Consider the following 23,841-nt stretch of genomic DNA (forward strand, 5'->3'; position numbering starts at 1 on the left):
GTAAGGAGAAGTTTGAATCCTTATTTGAAAGTGTGTCTTATATAGATATATGTAAATTGACACCAGTGGCGGTTTACTTTACTTTACTTTTCCATGATATGCCCTAATAGAAAAATATAGGTTTAAAAAGGTAACCCTAATACACCCTTATTTACCAAACCAAAATAAACAATACAAAAAAATATTTAAAGTTTAAAGAAATAAAAGAGAAGTATTAGGTAAGGAAATGACTTCGTTAATTATTGTCAATTTAATCATGACCTCACCTCACTTTACTTTTTTACAAATAGTATCCGTAAAGAATACTTAACAAAAATTTGTATTACCGTATTTATCATATCGTTTTATCATCATTTTGCGTTTAGTATATTCCATCTAAATTCTGAGGAAAGTCACATCGAAAACCCCATTTTTGTTTACTTAGTATTATTCATAAAAAGAAATATCAAATATAAACGCATACAACACATCCATTAATGACAGAACTCGATAATTGTGCTCAATCCATATGGCCACTCATATCCAATATCAATGGCTCCCTTTCATTCATAAGTTCCTTCATATCCCTTCTACCCCAAATAATAGAAACATATCATGATAAGACAGTCATTGGTTTATCACCATATTTTTTACTAGCATGGTTATGTGGTGATATAACATCATTAATAGGTGCCATTTTAACTGATCAATTATCCTTCCAAATCATATTGGCGATTTATTTCCTTTTTAATGATTTATTTGTTTGTGGACAATATTACTATTATGGGATCATTCATAAAAATAAATTAGCTACTATGAGTCATGAACCTAAACCGCTACTCACAACAATTGACATCGATATGGATAATAACACCAATTCTAACACGAACGGAGATGATGACCATTCAAGCAACTCCAACGGGTTGGAAGCAATAAGAAGTAGAGATAGCAGTCAAAGAAGGGCTGCTTTAATCACAGCATTGACCATTGCAAATTCTATAAATAGTGCTGAAGCACAATCGCTACCACCACCTTCATCATCTCCAGTCTTAAGAAATAATCGAATCGGTACAATATTATCATGGATGGGGGCAAGTTTCTACGTCGGAGCAAGGATACCACAACTATATAGGAATTATAAGAGGAAGTCCACCGATGGATTGTCTCCTTTCTTGTTTGCGACTACATTGTTGGGGAATATCACTTATAATGTTAGTATTTTCACAAGTTGTAATGTATTGATGAATGATGATAAGATTGGGTTTATTAAGAATGAAATGCCATTCATATTCGGGAGTGCGGGCACTATTATATTCGATTTGATTTATTTTTATCAATATTATGTATTATATGCTGATGATTTGAAATTAAGAGAATTGGAACGAGAAATAATGGAAGAGTGTAGTAATGAAGATGTTGATGGACAAGGAGTCGAGGTATCAGAAAGGACTGCATTGTTATTATGATATCGAGTCAATCGTTTACCCAATTAATATAAATATGGAGAACACACACTCTCTCTACCAAGTTCATTACTTTCACTCCGGACGAAAACTTCAACCACACAGCTATAGAGAAAAGAAACTACTCATACATACACACATACACACATACGTACATATATATTTATATGTACTTTGCATAATTGATACCTAATCATTTCATTCATTGAAGAATTATACAATGACAGGATTTTAGAATCAAGAGTAGCCGACACGAGATGCAAAGTCAAGAAAGAGTGGATACGAGGATAGATAATGATCTATTATCTTAAGAAATGTTGCACTATTTCTGAAGTAATTAGTAATTAGATGAAAATAGACTTTATTTACAGATTCCAAGAAAATACATTACAATAGCTTCTATTTCCATATTTCTATTAATATTCTCAAAAAAGATTATCACTTTTTCACTTGTAAAAGATTGTATCAACTAGCCGCAATTCTAGTAGGAGAATATTTCAAATGGTCCTCTTCCTGCTTTTAACAGCGCCCGTTTTTATTCAATATTTGCATTCTAAGTAAGAAAGCAATAACATTATCTAAGTCCTCCTGATAGTATATAATCATTTGAAGGAATGAGTATTAATGTAGATTTAAGATCGAACTTCGAATACATAAATGGAAAAAAATTAGTGTCATATTTTTAAGGGCGGGTGCCGTGGTATTGAGAACAAAAATATATAAGACTATTCTGTACTTGTAAAACTATTTCGTCACGGTAAGTTTTACTTTACCGCTCTTATTATTTAGAAAAAAACATTATTCAAAAGGATCAAAGCACTATTCAAAAAAAATATTTTTACGACTAAATTAGCCGTTTTTGCACTTTCCGCTTCTTTTGTTTCGTAGTTCATTCTTGAATGTTTTACTTTTGTAAGATTCGTTCTGGATTCGGTAATTATACTCTTATGATATTAGACTGCAAAATATTCAAGTTTTAAGTTTAGTCTGAGTTGATGGATGATACTGCATTTGTTATGCCAATAATACCAGACATCGCGGCGTCATAAAGGCAATCAGACACCTTATCTCCACACTGAATAAAAGTAAGGAAAACATCAAGTTATTATTATTCGATGATCCTCTAAAGTTGGATACCAACTTCTAATGCAATACTATGTATAAAACAATACAAACTAATACACTTATCCAATCACTGTACAAAAGCACGCCGAATATATTATCACTACAAAGAATGGCCCATAGCAAAGTAACAATTGTCGGCTCAGGCCCCGCTGCCCACACAGCAGCCATCTACTTGGCAAGAGCCGAAATGAAGCCAACATTATTTGAAGGTATGTTAGCTAATGGTATTGCTGCAGGTGGTCAATTAACCACTACTACGGAGATTGAGAACTTTCCTGGATTCCCTAAGGCCTTGACAGGCTCCGAATTAATGGATAAGATGAGAGAACAATCCATTAGATTTGGTACCGATATTATCACAGAAACCATATCTAAAATTGATCTTTCGACGAGACCATTCAAGTTATGGAGTGAATTTAATGAAGATGGCGAACCCACAATGACTTCTGATGCTATTGTTTTCGCAACGGGGGCTTCCGCCAAGAGATTGCATTTGCCTGGTGAAGATCAATATTGGCAAAAAGGGATTTCTGCTTGTGCAGTTTGTGATGGGGCTGTACCAATATTTAGAAATAAACCTTTAGCTGTTGTTGGTGGTGGTGATTCTGCTTGTGAGGAAGCTCAATTTTTAACTAAATATGGTTCTAAGGTTTTCATGATTGTTAGGAAGGATTATTTGAGAGCATCCACCATTATGCAAAAACGTGCTGAAAAGAACGATAAGATTGAAATCTTGTATAATACTGTCAGTTTAGAAGCAATAGGTGACGGAAAATTATTGAATGCCTTGAGAATAAAAAATGTAAAGACTAATGAAGAAAGTGAATTACAAGTTAATGGTTTATTTTATGCTATTGGTCATACACCTGCTACTAAGATCGTTCAAGGTCAAGTGGATACCGATGAAGCAGGCTATATCAAAACTGTTCCAGGCTCAACTTTGACTTCTGCTCCTGGATTCTTTGCTGCAGGTGATGTTCAAGATGCTAGATATAGGCAAGCCGTTACATCAGCTGGTTCTGGTTGTATGGCTGCCCTAGATGCAGAGAAATATGTCAGTGAATTAGATTAGATTAGATTAAAATTCTAAATTTGTTCGAATACTGAACTGATTTTTTACCGCATATAATAAATAACAGCACTATATTTCTGATATTAATTTTAGGAAAAGTGCAGTAATTACTCTATTATTATTTTAAGTTTTATCATTATTATACAGGTAATTTAAGTAAAAAGTTTAACGTTACTACAAAAGTGAAGCAACATCTATTTACAAGTTAGTGTTGTTGGGAATCTTGGTAGACCAGCCCAATTCCCCTGCTGCAACGACTTTCTTTATTGTGATAGGTAAAAGGATGAATGGATCTGTGCGTGTTTATCATCGAAAATAAAAGGGTCCTTAAGTTTATTCAAATGAGTTATTGTTATCATATGTTCTACGTCTGTTTGAATTGTAGTTGTTTCTACGGTTGTTACTATGACCATAATTCCCTCTGCGGTTGTTGTTATTATATCTATAGTTACCTCCGTCACCAAAGCTATCATTATCTTCACCATTGAATTCATCGTTACCATCTCCTTCCTCATCATAGTTTCTTGGTTTCACTTCAAACATATCACGTACTCTGCCGTTACGAGCTAACCCCATTTTTTCAAGGAAGGAGAAACTTTCCACAGGAATCTTAGCATCAGGTTTATTTAATAAAACGGCGTATGACGATGCAATTTCTGGTAGAATATCTCTTTCACGGAACCCATATTCTTTAATGCATGATCTATAAAATGAAATGACACTAATTAAAACCTCGCCAAACCCTAAAGATGAATTTTCTTCAATCTTCTTGGCAAATTCCGTTCTCATTTCTTCATCAGGTTGGAAATCTCTGGAATTTTCAATAATAATGTTTTTCTCGAATTTCAATCTATCGATGAATGGTAACTCATCTTTACAAATAAATAAAGTTGAAGAACCTTCTTTACCACTACGAGCAGTTCTACCAATCCTATGAATATAATTTGGTAATTCAGATGGGACACCGACTTGAAGAACTTCTTTAACGTTAGGGAAGTCCATACCACGAGCTCCTACATCTGTACAAACCAATAATCCCTTCTCCATTTTCTTGAAATTGTTGACAAGGTTAGTTCTTCTTCTTTGATCTAATTGACCATGGAATTCCAATACAGGTAAATCATTTGTAAATTCTTTTTGTAATAATTTTGCAATGAATCTTGTGAATTTGACAGTAGGAGCAAATAATATACCTTTATAACCAGGATCAGCAACGATTTGTTTCTGTAAATGATCTAACGTGGCATAAACACTTTCAGCAAAATGGTTTGTAACTACCACAGCTTGGTCAATCTTTTCATGAGCTTCTGGTTCATTCTTATCCACAGTGTCTAAAAATAAACATTGATCTTTATTCATAATTTCATTAGCTAAGACTTGAACTTTTTCATCTAAAGTGGCAGAAAATAACAACGTTCTTATATGATCCTTAGCCTTTGCATTAATGTCATTCAAATAACCAGAAACGAATTCCAAATCTTCCTTGAATCCGATTTCCAATAATCTATCAGCCTCGTCCAAAATTTTGAAATCGACATATTTAAAGAATTTGTTACCATATTTCTGTAAGACATCAATCAATCTTCCCGGGGTAGCAATGACGATATTAGGTCTAATTTGATCCATTCTTCTCATTGCCATACCGAAATTGGTACCACCCACCAATGAAACGCAACCAAATTTTTTCAAGCCATAATTATGATCATGAATCTTTTTAACTTCCGCTTCAATTTGTAATGCCAAATCTCTCGTTGGTGCCACTATGACACATTTAACCATATACCTTGAATCCAATTGAGTATTAATCAAATGTTGAAACATAGGAATTAAGAATGCAAAAGTTTTCCCCGTCCCAGTCTTAGCCCTGGCAATGACATCATCATTTGTCGTAGAGGATAAGATTGGTTTAATAGTACGTTGTTGTACTGGAGATAATCCAGGAAACCCCATTCTCGAAATCGATTTATGTAGCATAGTATCAATAATACCTTCCTCATGAAGTTGGTCCAGTGTGACTTCCTCGTTATTGTTTGTACTATCTAATCTAACGACCTTTTTGGTAAACTTTGAATTTGTCTCTAAAGTTGGTTCTGCGTCCTCCATTGTGTCGTATCTTCTTGGAGGATATTGTCTGCTGCTGCTACCACCACGGCCACCGCTGGATCTTCCTCCTCTGTTACCACCATAGTTCTTGGTGTTAAAATAACCCGAATTACTGCTGCCTCTATCATTATTGTTGTTGTAATGTTTTGAATAACGAGGACCTCTGGAATCAGAATCCCAATCTCTTCTTTTGGAACCTCTGTTATTATTATTACTACTATTCTTGGAGCCACCTTCTTGATAATAGTGTCTCCTTGCTTCAGTAAATACGGTAGTAGCGGAACTATTGTCGTTGCTAGTAGTAATACCAGCGACTTTACTCAGTGAAGACAGAAGTAACCTCGACGGTAAGTTTGACCTTCTATGGATACGTAAGAGCATAATATTGTTAGGGAGTCTGTGTTTACTTCTTTTTACAATAAATGCAGATACTATGACAGTTGTTGTAGTTGTATTCTTGATCAAGATCTGGTATATTTATTAACTAAGTTATTATATGCCAGATATATTTCAGACAGTGTTCTACGAGAGGTTTATCGCCTTCATGATTGTTATTGTGAGAGCGAGCGTTGAGTGTGTTTTCTCTCGTGTGTGAAGAATAACCCGAGCCATTGGCGGCAAACAGAACCGAACCCTAGCTATCCGGCACGTGTGGGCTTCCTAAACATATATCTATTCTTCCCATCACATGACTAGGTCATCTGTACCTCCAGTCAGGTGCATTTGCACGTGCTTAATATCATTTTATACGGCGTCTCTCTGCACAGTAGAAAATTTTACAACAAACATCCATCCACATCAATACAACTAAATAGTGTATTGTCAAAGTTAAAACCCGACAACAACAGACAATAAATGCGTTAGGAATAAGTTACGTACCTTTTAAAACAACTGGAAGGTTAAAGAGGTTACGAAAGAGTAGGCCACTTCTTGAACAAAGAAAGTGCATAATAACAAGCAATCAAGAAGCTATACTATACTATACTATACTATACTATACTATACTATACTATATTCCTAGAGTTGGAAGGTTTTATATCTCAATAACTAACCTATTCTCTCACTAATTGGCAGAACTGACGGAACGAATTCGAATTTGAACTCACAAGGACAAGACAGTATAACCAACTATACATTTTTCGTATATATAAATTCTCTATTATATTATATCATCTCTCTCTTTCTCGATTCTCTTAATTCATTATACCATTCGATCTTATTCATTGGTATTTCTTTTTTAAAAGAAACAATACTAAAAATAAACCCAACAAACATAGAAAGAAAAAGGGCATTTCTGTTATACATATTAATAGAAATAACAAAAAAGCAAGTTCAACAATAAACTGGTCCCAATAAAACAAGTATAATATCTTATTCTCGAAAAAATACTAGCAAAAAAACAAAAAGAAAAACAAGTTAATAAATCATACCAGTAATGTCAAGTCCGATTCCTCAATTAGTCAATATATCACACGCATTACAATCAGCGACAATTCAACAAATTAGATCTGATGTAATAAGTTATAACAGTTCGCCTGTTTTATCACAGGATCAATCTAATAAGATTGATTATTATTTGCAATCTTTAAATTTTGCATTGCAACAATTTCAAAATGATAATAGACATATCGAAAATAATGTAAATGGCGTCACACAAGCTGATATTCAATTATATAATGGATTAAAATCAATGTATTCGGATTATCTTTATCAATTATTAAATTTAAAAAATAATAAATCAGTATCAATCCCATTTACAACTACAAATACAATAACGCCCATTACGCCGTCTATTAATAATAATATTCCTCCAATTAATTACAATAATAATAATAATTATAATAATAACAATAATAATACAACACAGAATAATAGTTTCAATAACTTCATTCAAAATGATAATTTGAATTCAAATCCGACAATTATTCAACAAACTCCTGTATCAACAAATGCTCCCTCTACCAATGTTCCAGCTTCTGCTTCTCTTCCTGCTCCTGCTCCTGCTCCCGCTCCTGCTCCTGTGCCTCCAAGAGATATCTTTGAAGATCCATTCAACTTCATAAGTAAAGAATTTGAAGACCTAACCCCCAATCAAAGGAAAAACTATATCAATATAGTATTGAAAAATGAAAAACATTTGAAAAAGTTCATAAAGAATCCATTATTATTGGAAACAATTGCAAATTTATGTATCTTAGATTCTGAAAATGGTGATAATATATTGGCGTACATTACTCTTTTGAAAAAAATTGGTTATTCTGATAAAGAAATCAAAGGTAACATGAATAGATCCTCGAATTCTTTATCATCTTCTTCAAGTTCATCCAGCTCTGGAAGACTTTCAAAAAAGCTCTCATCCTCTACTGCTTCCTCTAGAACCAAGAAACGTGTGGCACCTACAACCACAACCACAACTACAAGTACTAAATCTTCTTTAAAATCAACAAAACCAACTTCATCAACACTTGCTACTTCTAAATCATCTTCTTTAAAAGTGCCCAAAATGAAAGAGAAAGATAAAGAGAAAGAGAAGAGAAAAGATAAAGAAAAATTATCAAGTTCGTCTTCAAAGAAACAAACAATAGTACCACATATCCATATTGCAAATAATCACTCTCCAAACAAAACTAGTAACAAAGAGACAACAACTAGTACAGAAATAACGCGAAGAAATGTAAATGGAGCTATGACATCTCAAGAGACTAATTCCAAGTCAATTTCAGATACAAAGGATAATTCAAATACAGATAATCAGGATACAAAGAAAAAAATATCATTCTCAAAATATTTGAAAAATGATACTGTAAATGACAATAATAAGAGGCCACATCCATCGGATTCTAATGACAAGATAGAGACCTCTTCTTCCTCCTCGTCTTCTTCCTCCTCTTTATTATCAGACACACCAACATTAAAGAAAAGGAAATCTGATGTAAAATTAGTCTCTATTCTGAAGAATCCACAACCTTCCACAGAGGAAAGACCAATCTCTACGACATCATCGGGTTCACCATCATCACCAAAACCTAAATCAAATATTAAATTTAAAGATGATTCCAAATTAATTACGGTATATGGAGATGATTTACCAAACAAGGGTTTAAAAGTTTCCCCAATAGAATTGAAAAAAATATTGAAACCATTTAATGAAGGTGAACCTAATGAGTACATCCACATTGAAAATTTCCAATCAATTCCCATCCCCATCAATCTATCCGAATTACAAGACTCAAACTTATATTCTGATATAGTTGATGTGAAAGGTGGTCCACTCACTTCAAATTCTTGTGTTTCACAATTTTATAAATCAGATTTCAAGAATTTAAATCCTAATTTGAAAACTCAAATACCATTGGATCCAATACCGATGGATGAACATGAAATCATTGAAAATAGTAAGAAGAAAACTATGAATCATGGAATAAAATTATATAATAAACCAATCATTGGGAAGGCATTTGGTAGAAACAGTCTACTATTAAGGAAAGATAGAGGTGGATTACCTTATAAACATGTTCCTGTGGTAAGAAGTGATCGTCGTACTTCCATTGAATTCACACGTCTTGACAGAAATAAATAAATAAAAGAACAGGTTCTCAATGTTCATACACGATTCTGATGTTCAAATGTCAATCAAACTGCGAATTATAGGTATTCGGGTAAAAGTTAATACAGCCCTCATGAACTGGATTCCATAATTAAAATGGATAGATACAATGGGATCTGTGTCCCCCTTCGCTGATATTCGATTCCTCAATGATACCCTGAAGATTGATTTCATGTCTTTTCCATAAATATTTAGTTATTATCTCTCTGTATTTTATATAAATTTATGTGATTTAATATGAAAAAAATGTAACACTAATGTATATTTTTTTCTTATTATAAAGAATATATATATATATATATATATATATATAACCAATTAAAAAGAGGTTTACTTTCTTAATGCCATTTCTCCCTCATTATTATCTTTATGCTACTTTTTTGCCCTTTTTCTTGTCATTTTCCCCACTTTCACTAAAATTGGCATCGAATTTAGCATAGATTACTTTAGATAAGACTATTGCAGTAGCACTAACTAGCCCAAATAATGGGAAATACTCTATAGAAGTTCTCATTAAACTTGGTTTGATTTTCATGACAACGTTATTTATTTGTTCATATAATTCAGTCAATGTCCCATTATTCTGCAAAATATAGTCTGATTTTTTAACCCTTTCATCCATAGACATTTGCGAATTAATTCTGTTTTCAATTTCTTCCGTTGTCATAACAGGATTCCTGATTTTCAGCCTTTCAATTTGAATATCTCGTTCACAAATTACACTTATTGTGACACCACAAAACATATCTAATTTAGCTTCAAATAACAAGGGAACATCCAAAATAACCAGCCTATATCCTTTAACATAATAATACCCCATATTTTTAAAAATTGAATATCGAACAGCAGGATGAGTTATATTATTTAATATCTTTAAGTCATTGGGATGACTGAAAACCCATTTACCTAATTCTGCTCTATTTAAATGACCGTCATCCAGGAGCAAATAGTCAATTTTATCTGTGAAATATTTGACAATCTTATTGTATGCATCTTGTCCAGGTTCAACTACTTCTCTGGCAATCTTGTCTGCGTCAATAACCGGTATATCATGGTTCTCTGCTAACCTTTTGGATACTGTACTTTTACCACATCCAATTCCCCCTGTAAGACCCACTACCAACATTTTTCTTTTCTTTTAATTAATCGACTATATACTTGAATGGTGGGTAATATCCATAAATCCTTTATCTTAATATATTTGTGCTCTTGCCTATCCAGATTTTCTTTCAAGACTGTATCACAAATATAGATTTCTATAAGTCAACTTAATAGTAATTATTTTCAAGAAAAACTGTCAGTGTATGACATTCGATGATTGAACAAAACCAAAACTTGCAAAAACCATTGCCCAGACGCCGGTAAAATAACTGTCATCATCCATTACATATGTCTACAATAATATACCCTCGAATATATCTTCTGGGGAACTCCCCAATATCACCATTATTAGCTTACGAAATATCAAGACTCCCGACTCAACCAAAGGTACCTGACGTAGTCCTTCTACTTCAAGATTCCAAAAAGTTACAAAGATTCTTAGACAATGATTCCAAAGTGTGCATTCATAAACAAGACGGTACCATAAATGAACAGCAATTCATGGCTTCATGTAACTTACCCATATATTCCACAGGTGAAATTGCTCAGATTAATAACTTAATTGCATGTGAAACTAGCTCTAAATCTTTGACTTCATCACTATTTAAATATAGAAAATCAATTAAGGATTCCACTAATTTATTACTGGTAAATCCACCATTCGGATCCATTCAATATATCCTTGATAATGTTTGGAAAAGTAACGCATCGAATAAACCAAACATTTTCATTGGAATGAATAAATTTAATCAGTTGGAAACTAAATTTGGTAGGCTATATAATGAATTTCATTTAAAGTTACGAGCAAACTCACTGAATTTATTGATCAGTCAATTGCCAACTAATTTCAATGTTGGGGTTTCGACATTAACGGATCATGATGAAGATGCAGCTGGTACTGGAAATGAATTGATGAAGACCTTGAAAGAGACAGAAAGAAACTCAAGAAGAGAAAGATCAGATAGAACGTCATTAGAGTTCCAAATGGTACCGTTTGAGAAATTGTATCAAATAAGATTAGAAAGATTAATTGTCCAGAGCTGTATCGATTCATTATCATTATTGTACGATTGTCAACTTAATAATGAATTACTCCACATTATAGCACAACCCAATAGTATACTAATGGACCTTTTAAATGAACAGATAAATATCCTGAAGAAATCATACCCATTTTTGGAAAATCAAAACTATTCCAACATATTATTAAGCCAGAATCGTTTGTTCAATGTGGTTGTTGGTTTATTAGAAAAAAATGCAACCAAGCAACCTATGGTATTACACTTAAAGAACCAACTGAATCAAACGCCGATAAATGAGCTGACTGGTGTCTTTACAAGATTAGCATATACCAATAATATAAATTGTAAATGGAACAAAATGGTTACTGAATTAGTTAGGGGGAAATTATCTTTGTTGAAGAAAAGATCATTAAATTATCATTATCTATAACAAATAATGCAAAATAAAAACTTACATACCTCACTTGTATATACTAAATACTTTTACATTCATTGATTAATTCATAGAAATAGTTCATATTCTTCTATTCATTTAGTTTTACTCAGCCTTTTCCTTATTCTATATAGCTGAATTAACAACAATTAAATGTCATCTTCATCAATTATACGTTTGAAATCTTCCAGATGACTGCTTACAATTTTATATTCATCGAGATAAAGTTGAATTACGTTATCGAGACAAATCTTCTCCTTTTCGCTAGTGACCCGTTCACGTTGTTGTTTAATCTTTTCCGAATTCTTTAAATTCTTCTGCAACAAATATGAGAGGAAATCTTTAAATTTCCTGGCAATAATTGGTTTAAAATAATCTTCAGAAATATGGCCTTCAATTAACCTTTCCACTCGTCTAACATCTTTCGTCACCAAGAAACTAAATGCTACTAAAGTTGTGAATCCAATAGTTTCTAGTGACATAATGTAATTACCCCAGTATCCGTGTTTCCTCAAAAATGGCTTACAGCCACTTGAAATCAATTGTTCTTCTAACTCAGCTGTAAGGTCCACTGAATTCCATTTATTTTCAGGTAACACGAATCCATATTCATTGAGTAGGAATTCATTAGAATGAGGACCATAGTTTAGGAAAAGTTCTTCATTTATTTTCTTATATTGATATTCACCACTCATAATTGTAAAATTGCTTATTTTATTGCCTAGCAAATCTTTTGGCCTTGCAGGATAACAATGAAGATCAGTTTCTGGGGTATGATTTAAGAAATCAACAAATGGTGCCAACGTGAAATGGTCATCATTATTTTGAAATTTCTTTAATGGAATATTAACATACAAACATCTCGAATTTATATTAAAATAAATGTTCAAAATCTCTTCATTCAATAAAACTGAATCAGGGAATGGCTTATCATTAAAGTATTTATCTTTAATTTCCATGATCTTAGGAACTAAATTGACTGTGTCCTTGTGGTATACTTTCCTTCTCTTTTCCATTAGTTTCAGTGAATGAGGTGGATGTGCAATCATAGTATTTTTATATTGACCACTTTTATCCTCCACCCAAATACATGGCATTGTGAATAATTCATCCTTTGTGGGCCAAACATCAAAAAATGGTTTCCAAAATGATTCCACTTGATTATCAGACCAGAGTGGTAATAATACTTTTTCAATTAAAACATACAGTGATAGTAGTTGAAACGAATTTAAGGACAATAAGTAGTATTTCGAAAAATCACCATATATCTTATATCTTGGATCATCTTCATTTTCCGGATTTATTTCTACAGCTTCATCATGTGGATAGGTGACACCAGGGATATCTAATGACGGATTAAATTTGGAAATATGATAAATGACAGTATGGAAATTAAGTTGATGTGACGGGGGGATCGATACAACTCTTTCATTTTTGGACAATTGGTCCTTAACAAGCACGACACCTCTACCTGCATTTTCTATCTCAGAGACATTGATTTTCTCATTTAAATAAAACCCATCGGATTCTTTCAACCAGGAAATTAAAGCGTCAACTTTTCTATCCATTTCTGAGTGGTGGAATATGCAAAGATCAGAACATATTATTTATTCGAAGAGCATTGCATGACATAACAACATCTTTAGACATCTTTAATTCTACTCTTCAGAAACAATTCATTTTTCTTCGATTTTTTAAAAATCTTTTAAATCTTTCAAATCTTTCTGCCCTAACCCTACTTTGCATAGACCTAATCACTTCGGATACAATTTGGCCCCAATTGCAACTAACCCTATAGCTACAGCTCCAATTGACACATTCACTTTCCAGTTTGACATGATCGTCCCATCGTTTGCAGTAGTGGAAGTGTTCTTTATGGTATCAAAATCGTTCTCAGTCTTGTTTAAATTCAAAGTATCATCTTCACTAGCAGTGTGAGTTGAATCTTCTATGGGAGTCAGGGTGTTTTTCGATGAAGAAGATCGTTTCTTGTTCATTAACAGTAAATTTTTATCTTTTTCACGTTGTAGCAAATTTCTTGCACTAAGTAATTCTTGTTCCATCTTCTGAAGATATTTATCATTCTCCATTCTCTGTACCTTGATTAAATCATAAACAGTATCTCTTTCTGTACTAACCTTATCCATTTGATCTTTGCAATCTTGAATCAAAATTCCATGTTTTTCTGCCAAAGATTTCTTCAAAGATGCAGTAAATTTATTCAATTGCTTATCGTGTGATGTTATAATTCCCTTTTGAATATTATCCAAATCCCCAACATAGTATTCAAGAAAGGTTTGCATTGCATTTAATTTATCATTTTCCTTCTTTTCTAATGATATTTCAGTATTTAAAGTCTTGATAATATTAATTAAATTAGGACTCGTCCCTACTGAATTATTTATAAAGATACCACTTAAAATTTCAGTTTCTTCACCAAGTATACTTTCATCTAAATCAGAGTTATTAACATCACCAAACATAGCAGCTTCAAACGCAGCTCTTTGTGCATTCATAGCCATATTCATCCTCGGATTATTACCGTAACTATTATTTTGTCTCTGTTTTGCTGTGGTTGGAGATTGCATTTTTTGTACATGCAAATCATCATTTCTGGTAACAATATGATTAGGGTTCCCATTAATCAACGGTATAACGGAAATATCCTCCACAAAAGCACTAATTTTCCTATGTTCAAATTTGTTATCAATATCAGTCCCCAAATCAATCACATCCCCAATGTTCAATTCAACCTCTTTATCAGAAGATATCTTCACATTATTTAAAAACGTTCCATTACTTGAATTCAAATCACGAAGTAATATCTTGCCTGATTCTGGATCACAAGTCAATGATGCATGGTTCCTTGAGAGTACCCTCGAATCAAAATTACCATTGTCTGTTCTCACTAATGATGCTGGAGATTGTACACTCCGTATTATCCCATTACTGTTGGTGATATTGTTATTATTGGCTACTGGACGTCCCAACTTCAGGACATCGGGTTTAAAAGGGATCACTAAGAATTTAGTCTCAAAGGTATTATTAAGTGGTTTCAAAATGACGATATGTGTATACTTATTTCGCATTGAGTTTTCTAACGGTTCGTTCCGCTGTAATTGATCGGTATTGGCAGCCGTAGAATTACCGTGGTCTTGTTCTTGTTCTTGGTCTTGGTCTTGGTCTTGGTCTTCAATTTGTTGAGGTAGTTGTAAGGACGGTGAATCAATGATCTGGTCAGGGACGAAGTCAATGCCTGATCTTGATCCTGTACTTCTTGAATTGGACCTTGTTCTGGTACGTCGATCAGCCAATGGTGATGATAGTGCTGTTTTTATGGACGGTGAAGCTTTGTTGTTTGGGGACATCCTTCTCGTGTTGGGGGACGATGTATGTGGTGGAGGTCGTCTCTTCATGTTCTTGATGTTTCAAAGAGATAGTCTGGATGAAATAAAAAAGAATTATTGGACAATCAATGTTATACAGTAATTTATAGTGTTTTATGTGATAAAATGCTATCAATAATGGGTCAATTCTTCTTCTTTGCCAGGAGTTTTGATGGATGATGGATGTACCTTTTTTCCATATCCAGTTCCATTTCCTTTTCCATTTTAAAAAGGTCGAAATCGCCTTTGTGATGATATTTTCCCTCTAGAAAACACATACAATTGACAGAAAACAATTGACGAGAACAACTAACAAAAGATAACCACCACCATCGTGATAGCAAGAGGCTCTCCATCTCTATCGAGCGTCTGGTTATATTGGTAAATAAACGAACCAAAACAGAATATTGAAGAAATTGAAACGAATACTTTCGATCAAGAGGTAACAAAAAACATTATTGAAGATAGACCCTTAACATATATATATATATAAATACTCCACGATGACAGATGCATTAGAAGAAAGTGTGAAAAGTTTTGAAAGAATGATTGGTCTACTACAGACAACTGTAGATACATTAAAACATGATTCCGAGGACAATACACACTTGACTGAAACATTGTTAATGTCAAGAAGAGTATTCGAATTGGTTCCGGAGTATGATGTTCAGCGAGCTAAACTGAGTCTAATTGAAGAGGTGGACCCCATTGTCAAGACTTTGGAAGATAAGTTACAAAAATCGACAGGCAAACTCCAAAGAGAGTTGGATACTATACAACAAACTTGCGAGTTGAATAAACTTCGACTTAACAACAATCATCGAACTAATTTGACCACTGGAACTTCTAATGAAATGGATGCGGGGAATTTGAGTACAGATGTTGTAGTGATGGGTTCCTCGACGAATGAAGAATTGGATACCCTACGTGCCTTGAAGAATAGGAAACAAGAACTCGAGGAAAGATTGGCACAGTTACAATCGTAGGTGGACGATCCCTAGACTATATCATTTTGTATCGCTGAATTCAGAACTAATATCCAACAAATAAAGACATACAATTTTTCTTAAGCCAACTAATCTATATTATTAATATTTCTACTTTTACTTTTATTTTTTATTTTTTAGTTCTCTCAGAGGATTCTCCAACTCCATAGGAATATAATTTAGATATAATGAACACTCCCTAACCTGGATACTACAAGGCCCTTGCTCTATCAATCAAGTCTCACTGTCACCTCTTCTTCTTCAGTCACCAGTTAATTGTATAATTCTCTTTCCGTCACAATTTTGAAAGATCGTAAGGTAATAGAAAGTCTCATATAGAGGGGCCGAGGAGACAATCCCTAATACATATATAAAACTAAGATGCAACAACAAAACAAAGACATATTTCTAGACACAGAGATGGGAACCCACCTCATTTACGTGTAGAGAATTGGGTTTCATTAGTATAATACCGTAATAAAAAATGCTACACCAACAAAGTGTTCTGTTTCTAAGCAGATACTGTCACAATTACTTCCTAAAACCTCAAAGGAGGAATGTCATGTTATCCGCACTGACTGCATTAACTAGTACTGCTACGATTGGTAATTATCTCTTCGGGAAAGATATTAAACTAGCAGATGCCATGGATAAAGGAGAGTTGCATAACATAAATGAGGATTATGCCTCCAAAGCAAATGAAACTATGCTTAATCGTTTGAAAAAATTGCGTAATAGTAGACCCATGGAACCAAGGTACGAAGGACATGTTCCATTATATTTACATGAGAAACTCTTATTGTTTCTATCATCAGGAATTAGTTCATTTTTACATCCTGAAAACGGTATGAATATAGTTAAATTGGGAGAAGCTACTGCTATTCCGCCATTTTTGGAGAGTTTGAAAAGGACCATGTTATCTGATGAAACTGGGAGAAGAATATTAAGAGACAAACCATACGTTCATACAAGTATATTACATTTTGACAAATTATCTAAACTACCTGAGAATTCCTTTGGTTACACGTTCTATAAATGGTGTCAAACTGAGAAAGTTTCTCCTGATACAAGAGCTCCTGTGACTTATATTGATGATCCGATTCATGCTTTCATCTTCCAAAGATATAGGCAATGTCATGATTTTTATCATGCTTTGGTTAATATGCCTATTATTATTGAAGGTGAAATTACAATCAAAGCTTTGGAAGGTGCTAACATGGGAGTCCCAATGGCAATTCTTGGGGCCATTTTTGCACCATTACGTTTGAAACCAATTCAAAGAAAAAGACTTCGTGAGATATATTTACCATGGGCTGTTAAGACTGGATTAAATTGTAAACCTTTGGTTAACGTTTATTGGGAAGAATTGTTGGAAAAGGATGTTAACGAACTGAGAGAGGAATTGGGAATTAAAATGCCTCCTAATCTAAGAGAAATGAGAAAGAAACGTGCTGAAATGGTCAAAAGTCTGAAACATAAATATGAAGAGAATCCATCGAAGGCTAATTAATTTGAAAGGCTGTGGGCTCACTTTGTATGAAAAATAATCAATTTCATTTTCTATAATATATATATCTACATATGCAGGCGTATAATAAAAAGAACTAATAAATCATAACAAAAATATCTTTTTCCATTCATTATTTGAGTATAAAATGGAACTAAGTAATGTAACGTTTTATCTTTTTATGCTTATTTATGAATATATATGTATTAAAAGTTACAATGAACTAAATTCTAACTATCAGTTTTCAATTCGGTATATCGGTGCTGCTCTTACAACGACTACTATGCTCAGTGGTCGTTGAAATAGATATTGAATCTGCATTAACTGTTTTTTTCGTTATTTTTTCATCTTCAGTTCCTGTCGTTATAGTTAATTTAACTTCATCCATGGCTTCTTCACCTGATTGATGAATATTCAACTCTTCTTCGGATATTTCACTAAATGGTATTAACCCTTTCGATCTTGCCACTTCATCAGTAAATGCACCATAATAATCTTTATCATCATGTAGTATGTTAACTTTTACAGGCACAACGATACACAGAAACCAATATAAAAAGAATGATATAGCAAAACTGAAGAATGAATCACCATAATAAAAATTTACAATACCTTTATTATGAAAGTAATTATTATTAACTTGCCATGCAATTCCAGGTAATCCTGGAGCCATACCACAAACCCATGCAACCATAGCTCTCCAATTGGCCCCCTTATTAAAATAATATTCACCCTTTAAGACAAAAGCTTCAGATACAGAATAATTTCTTTTCCTTATCAAGAAATTATCACAAATCATGACGGCAATGATTGGAGTCATCACAACACCAAATGAACTCATTACAGTTAAGAAGACAGAGGAAGAATTATAAAAATTCCAAGGCTGTACCGCCACAGAGACCATTGCAGTTAATATAGCACCTCTTTTAATATTCAAATATTTAGGTAATAACCCAGCTAAATCCATTCCACTTGCGAAACCTGCATTTGATATAGTGTATGCCATTTGTGACATGGAAAATGATACACCACAAAAGAAACTTGCAGCCCTAGCACCTGAACTATAATTACCCTTTAGCCAATATGTGAAGAAATCCATTGGCTGCCACATTTCTATATTATATAACTTCATCCCAGCTGACGCACCAATAACACCAAAGACAGGTACGATTGTTGTTGGAATTAAAAGTGCCAATATGGTACCTAACCAAATTGCTGTTTGTGAGGAACCAAATCTTGAATAATCAGATTGATTACACGCAGCAGGACTAACTGCACCAAACCAATAAGAAATCATATAAACCCAAGCCCAAGCCTTTGTTGAACCTGTCGCAGTACCTTTTGCAGTGAAATAATCACCTACACCTCCTGCCTGATGAGTTAAATAAATTACCATTCCTAACATAGAAAAACAAGTAGCCGTACATGATATAATCAGGATATAGTTCATGTGATAAGGTCTCATTAAGTAACAAAATGCGGTTATTACATGGAATAATATGAATCCGATCAATTCCTTCGTTGTCATTGCTACATGTTTTGATAGTGTGTTTGGTAAATGCAAATAATGATGAGACCATGAATCCAAAATCATGTTGATACATAATCCACCTAGCCATGCGTTGGACCCATAATTGACAATACTCATAAGTACTCTAATTAAGATACCGAACCATGAACCATATATACCAAACACGAATCTTTGATTGATGGTGTATCCGACTTTCCAATCGAGCCCAGGGTATGAATTAGCCAATGTGAATATGATAGCGACTACATCACCGATGATGAAAGTTCCAATGGTTTCACCGTAACTTAACCCAACAGAAAGGGCGGAAGATGCACTAATCCATGAAACCACAGAGAAGGAAACTACTGACCAATATGAGAAATTTGACCAAAATCCCCAGGTTTGATTTTTAAGTTTTATAGGCTGTAGATCAGGGTTTTTCAAGAAACTGATCGTTTCTCTATCTCCTACTGGTACTTCTAGTACTTTGAGTATTCTTTTCGTTAGCGTAGTCATTTTGCTGTCGCGTTTGTTAATATGATTCAGCTTTTACCAAATGAAATACCCATCAATCAATTTGGGATGGAAGAAGAAAACATGGTTCATATACGTTGGGGTTTGGACGTTTTATGTGATACTTTTATCTAACGATGGGATCTAAATTTTTTAGCTTAGTTGTCAAAGAAATTTTTATTGTTGTAAAGGCCCTCGCTAAGAAAGACGCGCACAGGTTTTGTCATTAGTATAGACATATTCATGTAAAGGGAAATTTGAAAATTGCGTTTATTGGGAACATTTGTCAATGCAATGAATAGTGGTAGTTCAGAGTGTTATATATCCCTTCATCTCGAAGGTTAAGAGGAAGCGAGAGTCAAACAAGCAAGCGAAATAAGCAAAATAAGTAAATAGGCTTGAAAAGCTTTGATACAGATTATGTTATCTTATATATATATATATTATTTTCGGAGTTTCCTTCCCCTCTTTGTGTTTCATATCTCTTCTATATGTATTAAGTAAGACATGTTGTATATACTATATGATTCTGTTTCCAGCTCTGCAGGCAATTTCTCTCTGTCTCTCCCTCTCTGTGTCTCTGTGGTTTTTGGGGAGGAAAGAAATCAAGTCTCTCGGCCGAGAACACAACAACAAAAAGAGGGTAATGAGTTGTTTATCCGTAATCATATTCAAGGATAGATTTACCTTATTTCCCGTCAAACACGACTGAAGACGGCAAGTGCGGCGGCTAAACACTGAAACTATATGTGTATATCCCACACGAAAAATATTGATGGAATATTATATAGAAAGCTTACCTTAAAGGTACTGTACGTAATCTGGAAAGTTCAACCTGAACTAGATGCACGACTAAGTGAATGACCATAAAGAAGTAAGATACAAGTGAGATTACATACTTGAGTAAACTGCAACCATTTTTATGACTAGACGTGTTTCCGAATTCCACAAAATATAGTAAAGTTACGTAGAATACACGATAATATTTGATAGTACAAAGTTGGAAAAGAAAGGTCAGGAAAGCTTACGTCACATTTCTATTATTTTCAAAACTTGCATTTCTAATTGAACAACTCGATAAAAAGAAAATGAAGATAGATTTAACACAACTTCTGGCGAGAATTCCATTACTTATATCATATCCAACTATCATCTTATCAGGCAGTCTGATTGTGTCTACGTATGATGATATAATTGATTTACATCTCTTTAATGACTCGCTCATGATAATAACAGATTACTTATTGAGATTGGTATTTTTACCCTTACTGTTATCATCTATATTTATTGTAATTGGATACGCTTTAGGGATTTTTAGTCTATTCAGGAATAAAAACAATCTTATACAAAATGGGTTACCAATTTACGTTTTCCTCTTGATATTATATCAAGCAAGTTTCATTCTAGGATCAATTCAAACCACTTGTCTAGGGTTATTGAGTTTGCACCAATTATTATCATCCTCTAACAACGGTAAATCATATCATGGCTCATCAATATTACAATTACTAAAATTATACATTCCGTTATCAATGCTCACTTTGTTGATGGAATATTCGATAAAATATTATAATACAATTCATACAATGGAAATAATACCAAAAATTTTAATATACTCTATTATTATAATAGCTCAATACTCAACCCCTCGTTTAAAAGGTTTTATTGAGAAATTAACAGTGGAAAGTGGTCGTAATGAAGATGATACAACAAAAACTACCACTACAGCATTAGCATTAGAAAAGCAAAATAATCATTTCATCATTTTCTTATTTGTCATTGAAGCAATATGCTTAATAATAATATATTCCATCACAAAAATATTATATCCAAACATTTATAATTTACAACCATTAATGTTTATCGTTAATGTTGGGAGTCTAGCTGTTTTCTTCTTATCATTACATGATTCATTATTAGAGACTGAAAGAGTTACTGATGATGAGGATGATATACCCGAAAAACGTGGCTCTGATTATATTTTTGGACCATTTTTCTCCGTCCCTAAATATATAACTTTCATTTCAGGTTTGATATCAATTATTTTATTATATTTATCCTCAGATTCGACGCTCTCCCCTTCTCCTTCTTCCTCTACTTCAATCTTACCTTCGAATATTATGACCTTATTATTTGTCATTGCTTCTGAATTTGTATCATCCTTTTTACCACCATCCAATATAAGGAAGCATGCAGACACACCTATTTTAAATCATTCAGCACATTCGCATGATCACTCGCATGATCATTCACATTCTCATATAAGTTCTAACAAAGAAGACACTGAACAACATCAAGAAATGAATATTTTCAGACAAATGGCGACAAATAAAGATACAAGGTCAATTTTTTCATTCTTATTATTAAACACGACATTCATGTTTGTCCAATTATTATATTCATTCCGTTCCAAATCATTGGGGTTATTATCGGATTCATTACATATGGCATTAGATTGTGGTTCATTATTATTAGGCCTAATCGCAACCATTCTCTCCAAAAACCCACCAAGTGATAAATTCCCCTTCTCATTGAGTAATTATCTAGAAACTTTATCTGGATTCACTAATGGCATTTTATTATTAGGTATAGTCTGTGGGATTTTCGTCGAAGCGATAGGGAGATTATTTAATCCAATTCCTTTACATGGTACTAATGAATTATTAGTAGTGGCGACCATTGGATTATTAGTCAATCTTGTTGGATTATTTGCATTCGATCATCATGACGCTGGTGGTAATAATAATCATTCCCATATTCAAGATCCTGAAGATAAAAATGATCGTGGAACAAACGAAAATATGAGAGGGATTTTCTTACATATCTTAGCAGACACACTAGGATCAGTCGGAGTCGTGATTTCCACCTTATTGATCAAATTGACACATTGGCATATTTTCGATCCAATTGCATCCATTTTCATTGCCTTTTTAATCTTATTAAGTGCCATCCCACTATTGAAATCTACTTCATCGAACATGTTATTGAAATTAGATGATACTAATCACAATTTAGTTAAAGATGCTTTGCATCAAATTTCAATGACTCCCGGTATATCAGGGTATACAACCCCACGATTTTGGCCATCACGTATGAGTTCAAGCGGTCATTCACATTCACACGGCCATTCACATTCACACGGCCATTCACATTCACACGGCCATTCACATTCACATTCACATAGTAGTAGTCATTCTGATCCGAACGAATGTCGTGATGATGATACTGATACCCGCACACTACATAGGCATACACAGAAGAAACCAACTAAATTGGAAGGGTATATTCATCTACAATACGTAGAGGGTGAAAACTCCACGATCATCAAGAAAAGAGCAGAAAAGATATTTGAGAATGTTGGGATACATGCATGGATTCAAGTAGAATTGAAAAACTCGCCATGTTGGTGTACGTCATCTTCAGCATTATTAAATTCTCCACCGGTGACATTACCCATCAACATGGCTGGCAGTATTGGTAATACTAACGAAAATGGTATTCCTGCACCATACGCAAATAAGGGACTGTAAGAAGTACATTTGACGACTCACTTGTATATATATATGTCATTCCTTACATAGATATCCTGTAATGTAATATAATATAATACAATAGAGACTACACCCAACAGTATTCTTCTTCTTCTTGTTTGGTATATTACAAGAGCTCGGCGGCTAATTTCAGTCAATAGGTATTACCCGGTCTGGATAAAGAATTATCACTTAACACGATAAAAATTTCAAAAATCACCAAAATAAACTTCACTTAAGCTCATAATCTTTTGTTTGGTTGACTGATGAACATGAAGTGATTGAAAGTCATGGATGATTAAGAAAGTATTTTTGCTTTTCAAAGACTTTATTATATCGTTGACCTAAGAAATAAAGTTATTACTTCAGTACTCTCTTCTGCGTGTGCATGCATATATATCTGATCCTTTGGAATAGATGCATTTTTTTTCGACATTATTTAAGCTGAATTCATCACCACAACCACTGATATTGTCACCCATTGTTCATCATCTTAAACAGATA

General features: G+C 33.5%; 12 protein-coding genes across 12 annotated transcripts; 7 read left to right on the plus strand and 5 right to left on the minus strand.

The window, feature by feature from the left end:
- Positions 1-476: 476 nt before the first annotated feature.
- YPQ2 (Ypq2p) lies at positions 477-1,445 on the plus strand (the record flags this gene model as incomplete). The annotated part of the gene is made up of 1 exon (XM_003669320.1): positions 477-1,445. One exon carries the CDS (start codon positions 477-479, stop codon positions 1,443-1,445), a length of 969 nt encoding a protein of 322 aa, XP_003669368.1.
- A 1,153-nt stretch (positions 1,446-2,598) lies between these two features.
- Positions 2,599-3,639, plus strand: TRR1 (thioredoxin-disulfide reductase TRR1; the record flags this gene model as incomplete). Its single annotated transcript, XM_003669321.1, has 1 exon — positions 2,599-3,639. The coding sequence occupies one exon, from the start codon at positions 2,599-2,601 to the stop codon at positions 3,637-3,639; it is 1,041 nt and encodes a 346-aa protein (XP_003669369.1).
- Positions 3,640-3,972: 333 nt separating this feature from the next.
- MSS116 (ATP-dependent RNA helicase) lies at positions 3,973-6,123 on the minus strand (the record flags this gene model as incomplete). The annotated part of the gene is made up of 1 exon (XM_003669322.1): positions 3,973-6,123. One exon carries the CDS (start codon positions 6,121-6,123, stop codon positions 3,973-3,975), a length of 2,151 nt encoding a protein of 716 aa, XP_003669370.1.
- Positions 6,124-7,177: 1,054 nt separating this feature from the next.
- On the plus strand, positions 7,178-9,322 carry REF2 (RNA-processing protein REF2; the record flags this gene model as incomplete). Its single annotated transcript, XM_003669323.1, has 1 exon — positions 7,178-9,322. One exon carries the CDS (start codon positions 7,178-7,180, stop codon positions 9,320-9,322), a length of 2,145 nt encoding a protein of 714 aa, XP_003669371.1.
- Positions 9,323-9,716: 394 nt separating this feature from the next.
- On the minus strand, positions 9,717-10,475 carry CAB5 (putative dephospho-CoA kinase; the record flags this gene model as incomplete). Its single annotated transcript, XM_003669324.1, has 1 exon — positions 9,717-10,475. The coding sequence occupies one exon, from the start codon at positions 10,473-10,475 to the stop codon at positions 9,717-9,719; it is 759 nt and encodes a 252-aa protein (XP_003669372.1).
- Positions 10,476-10,738: 263 nt separating this feature from the next.
- On the plus strand, positions 10,739-11,902 carry CBS2 (Cbs2p; the record flags this gene model as incomplete). The annotated part of the gene is made up of 1 exon (XM_003669325.1): positions 10,739-11,902. The coding sequence occupies one exon, from the start codon at positions 10,739-10,741 to the stop codon at positions 11,900-11,902; it is 1,164 nt and encodes a 387-aa protein (XP_003669373.1).
- A 152-nt stretch (positions 11,903-12,054) lies between these two features.
- Positions 12,055-13,473, minus strand: RKM2 (protein-lysine N-methyltransferase; the record flags this gene model as incomplete). Its single annotated transcript, XM_003669326.1, has 1 exon — positions 12,055-13,473. One exon carries the CDS (start codon positions 13,471-13,473, stop codon positions 12,055-12,057), a length of 1,419 nt encoding a protein of 472 aa, XP_003669374.1.
- A 186-nt stretch (positions 13,474-13,659) lies between these two features.
- Positions 13,660-15,321, minus strand: VPS64 (Vps64p; the record flags this gene model as incomplete). The annotated part of the gene is made up of 1 exon (XM_003669327.1): positions 13,660-15,321. The coding sequence occupies one exon, from the start codon at positions 15,319-15,321 to the stop codon at positions 13,660-13,662; it is 1,662 nt and encodes a 553-aa protein (XP_003669375.1).
- A 473-nt stretch (positions 15,322-15,794) lies between these two features.
- On the plus strand, positions 15,795-16,277 carry SPC19 (Spc19p; the record flags this gene model as incomplete). The annotated part of the gene is made up of 1 exon (XM_003669328.1): positions 15,795-16,277. One exon carries the CDS (start codon positions 15,795-15,797, stop codon positions 16,275-16,277), a length of 483 nt encoding a protein of 160 aa, XP_003669376.1.
- Positions 16,278-16,761: 484 nt separating this feature from the next.
- COQ4 (ubiquinone biosynthesis protein COQ4) lies at positions 16,762-17,787 on the plus strand (the record flags this gene model as incomplete). The annotated part of the gene is made up of 1 exon (XM_003669329.1): positions 16,762-17,787. One exon carries the CDS (start codon positions 16,762-16,764, stop codon positions 17,785-17,787), a length of 1,026 nt encoding a protein of 341 aa, XP_003669377.1.
- Positions 17,788-18,028: 241 nt separating this feature from the next.
- NDAI0C04760 (nucleobase cation symporter-1 family protein) lies at positions 18,029-19,810 on the minus strand (the record flags this gene model as incomplete). The annotated part of the gene is made up of 1 exon (XM_003669330.1): positions 18,029-19,810. The coding sequence occupies one exon, from the start codon at positions 19,808-19,810 to the stop codon at positions 18,029-18,031; it is 1,782 nt and encodes a 593-aa protein (XP_003669378.1).
- Positions 19,811-20,895: 1,085 nt separating this feature from the next.
- On the plus strand, positions 20,896-23,337 carry MSC2 (metal cation transporter MSC2; the record flags this gene model as incomplete). Its single annotated transcript, XM_003669331.1, has 1 exon — positions 20,896-23,337. The coding sequence occupies one exon, from the start codon at positions 20,896-20,898 to the stop codon at positions 23,335-23,337; it is 2,442 nt and encodes an 813-aa protein (XP_003669379.1).
- Between the last annotated feature and the right edge of the window lie 504 nt (positions 23,338-23,841).

The sequence above is a fragment of the Naumovozyma dairenensis genome, chromosome 3 (assembly GCF_000227115.2).
Source record: "Naumovozyma dairenensis CBS 421 chromosome 3, complete genome".
Lineage (NCBI taxonomy): Eukaryota > Fungi > Ascomycota > Saccharomycetes > Saccharomycetales > Saccharomycetaceae > Naumovozyma > Naumovozyma dairenensis.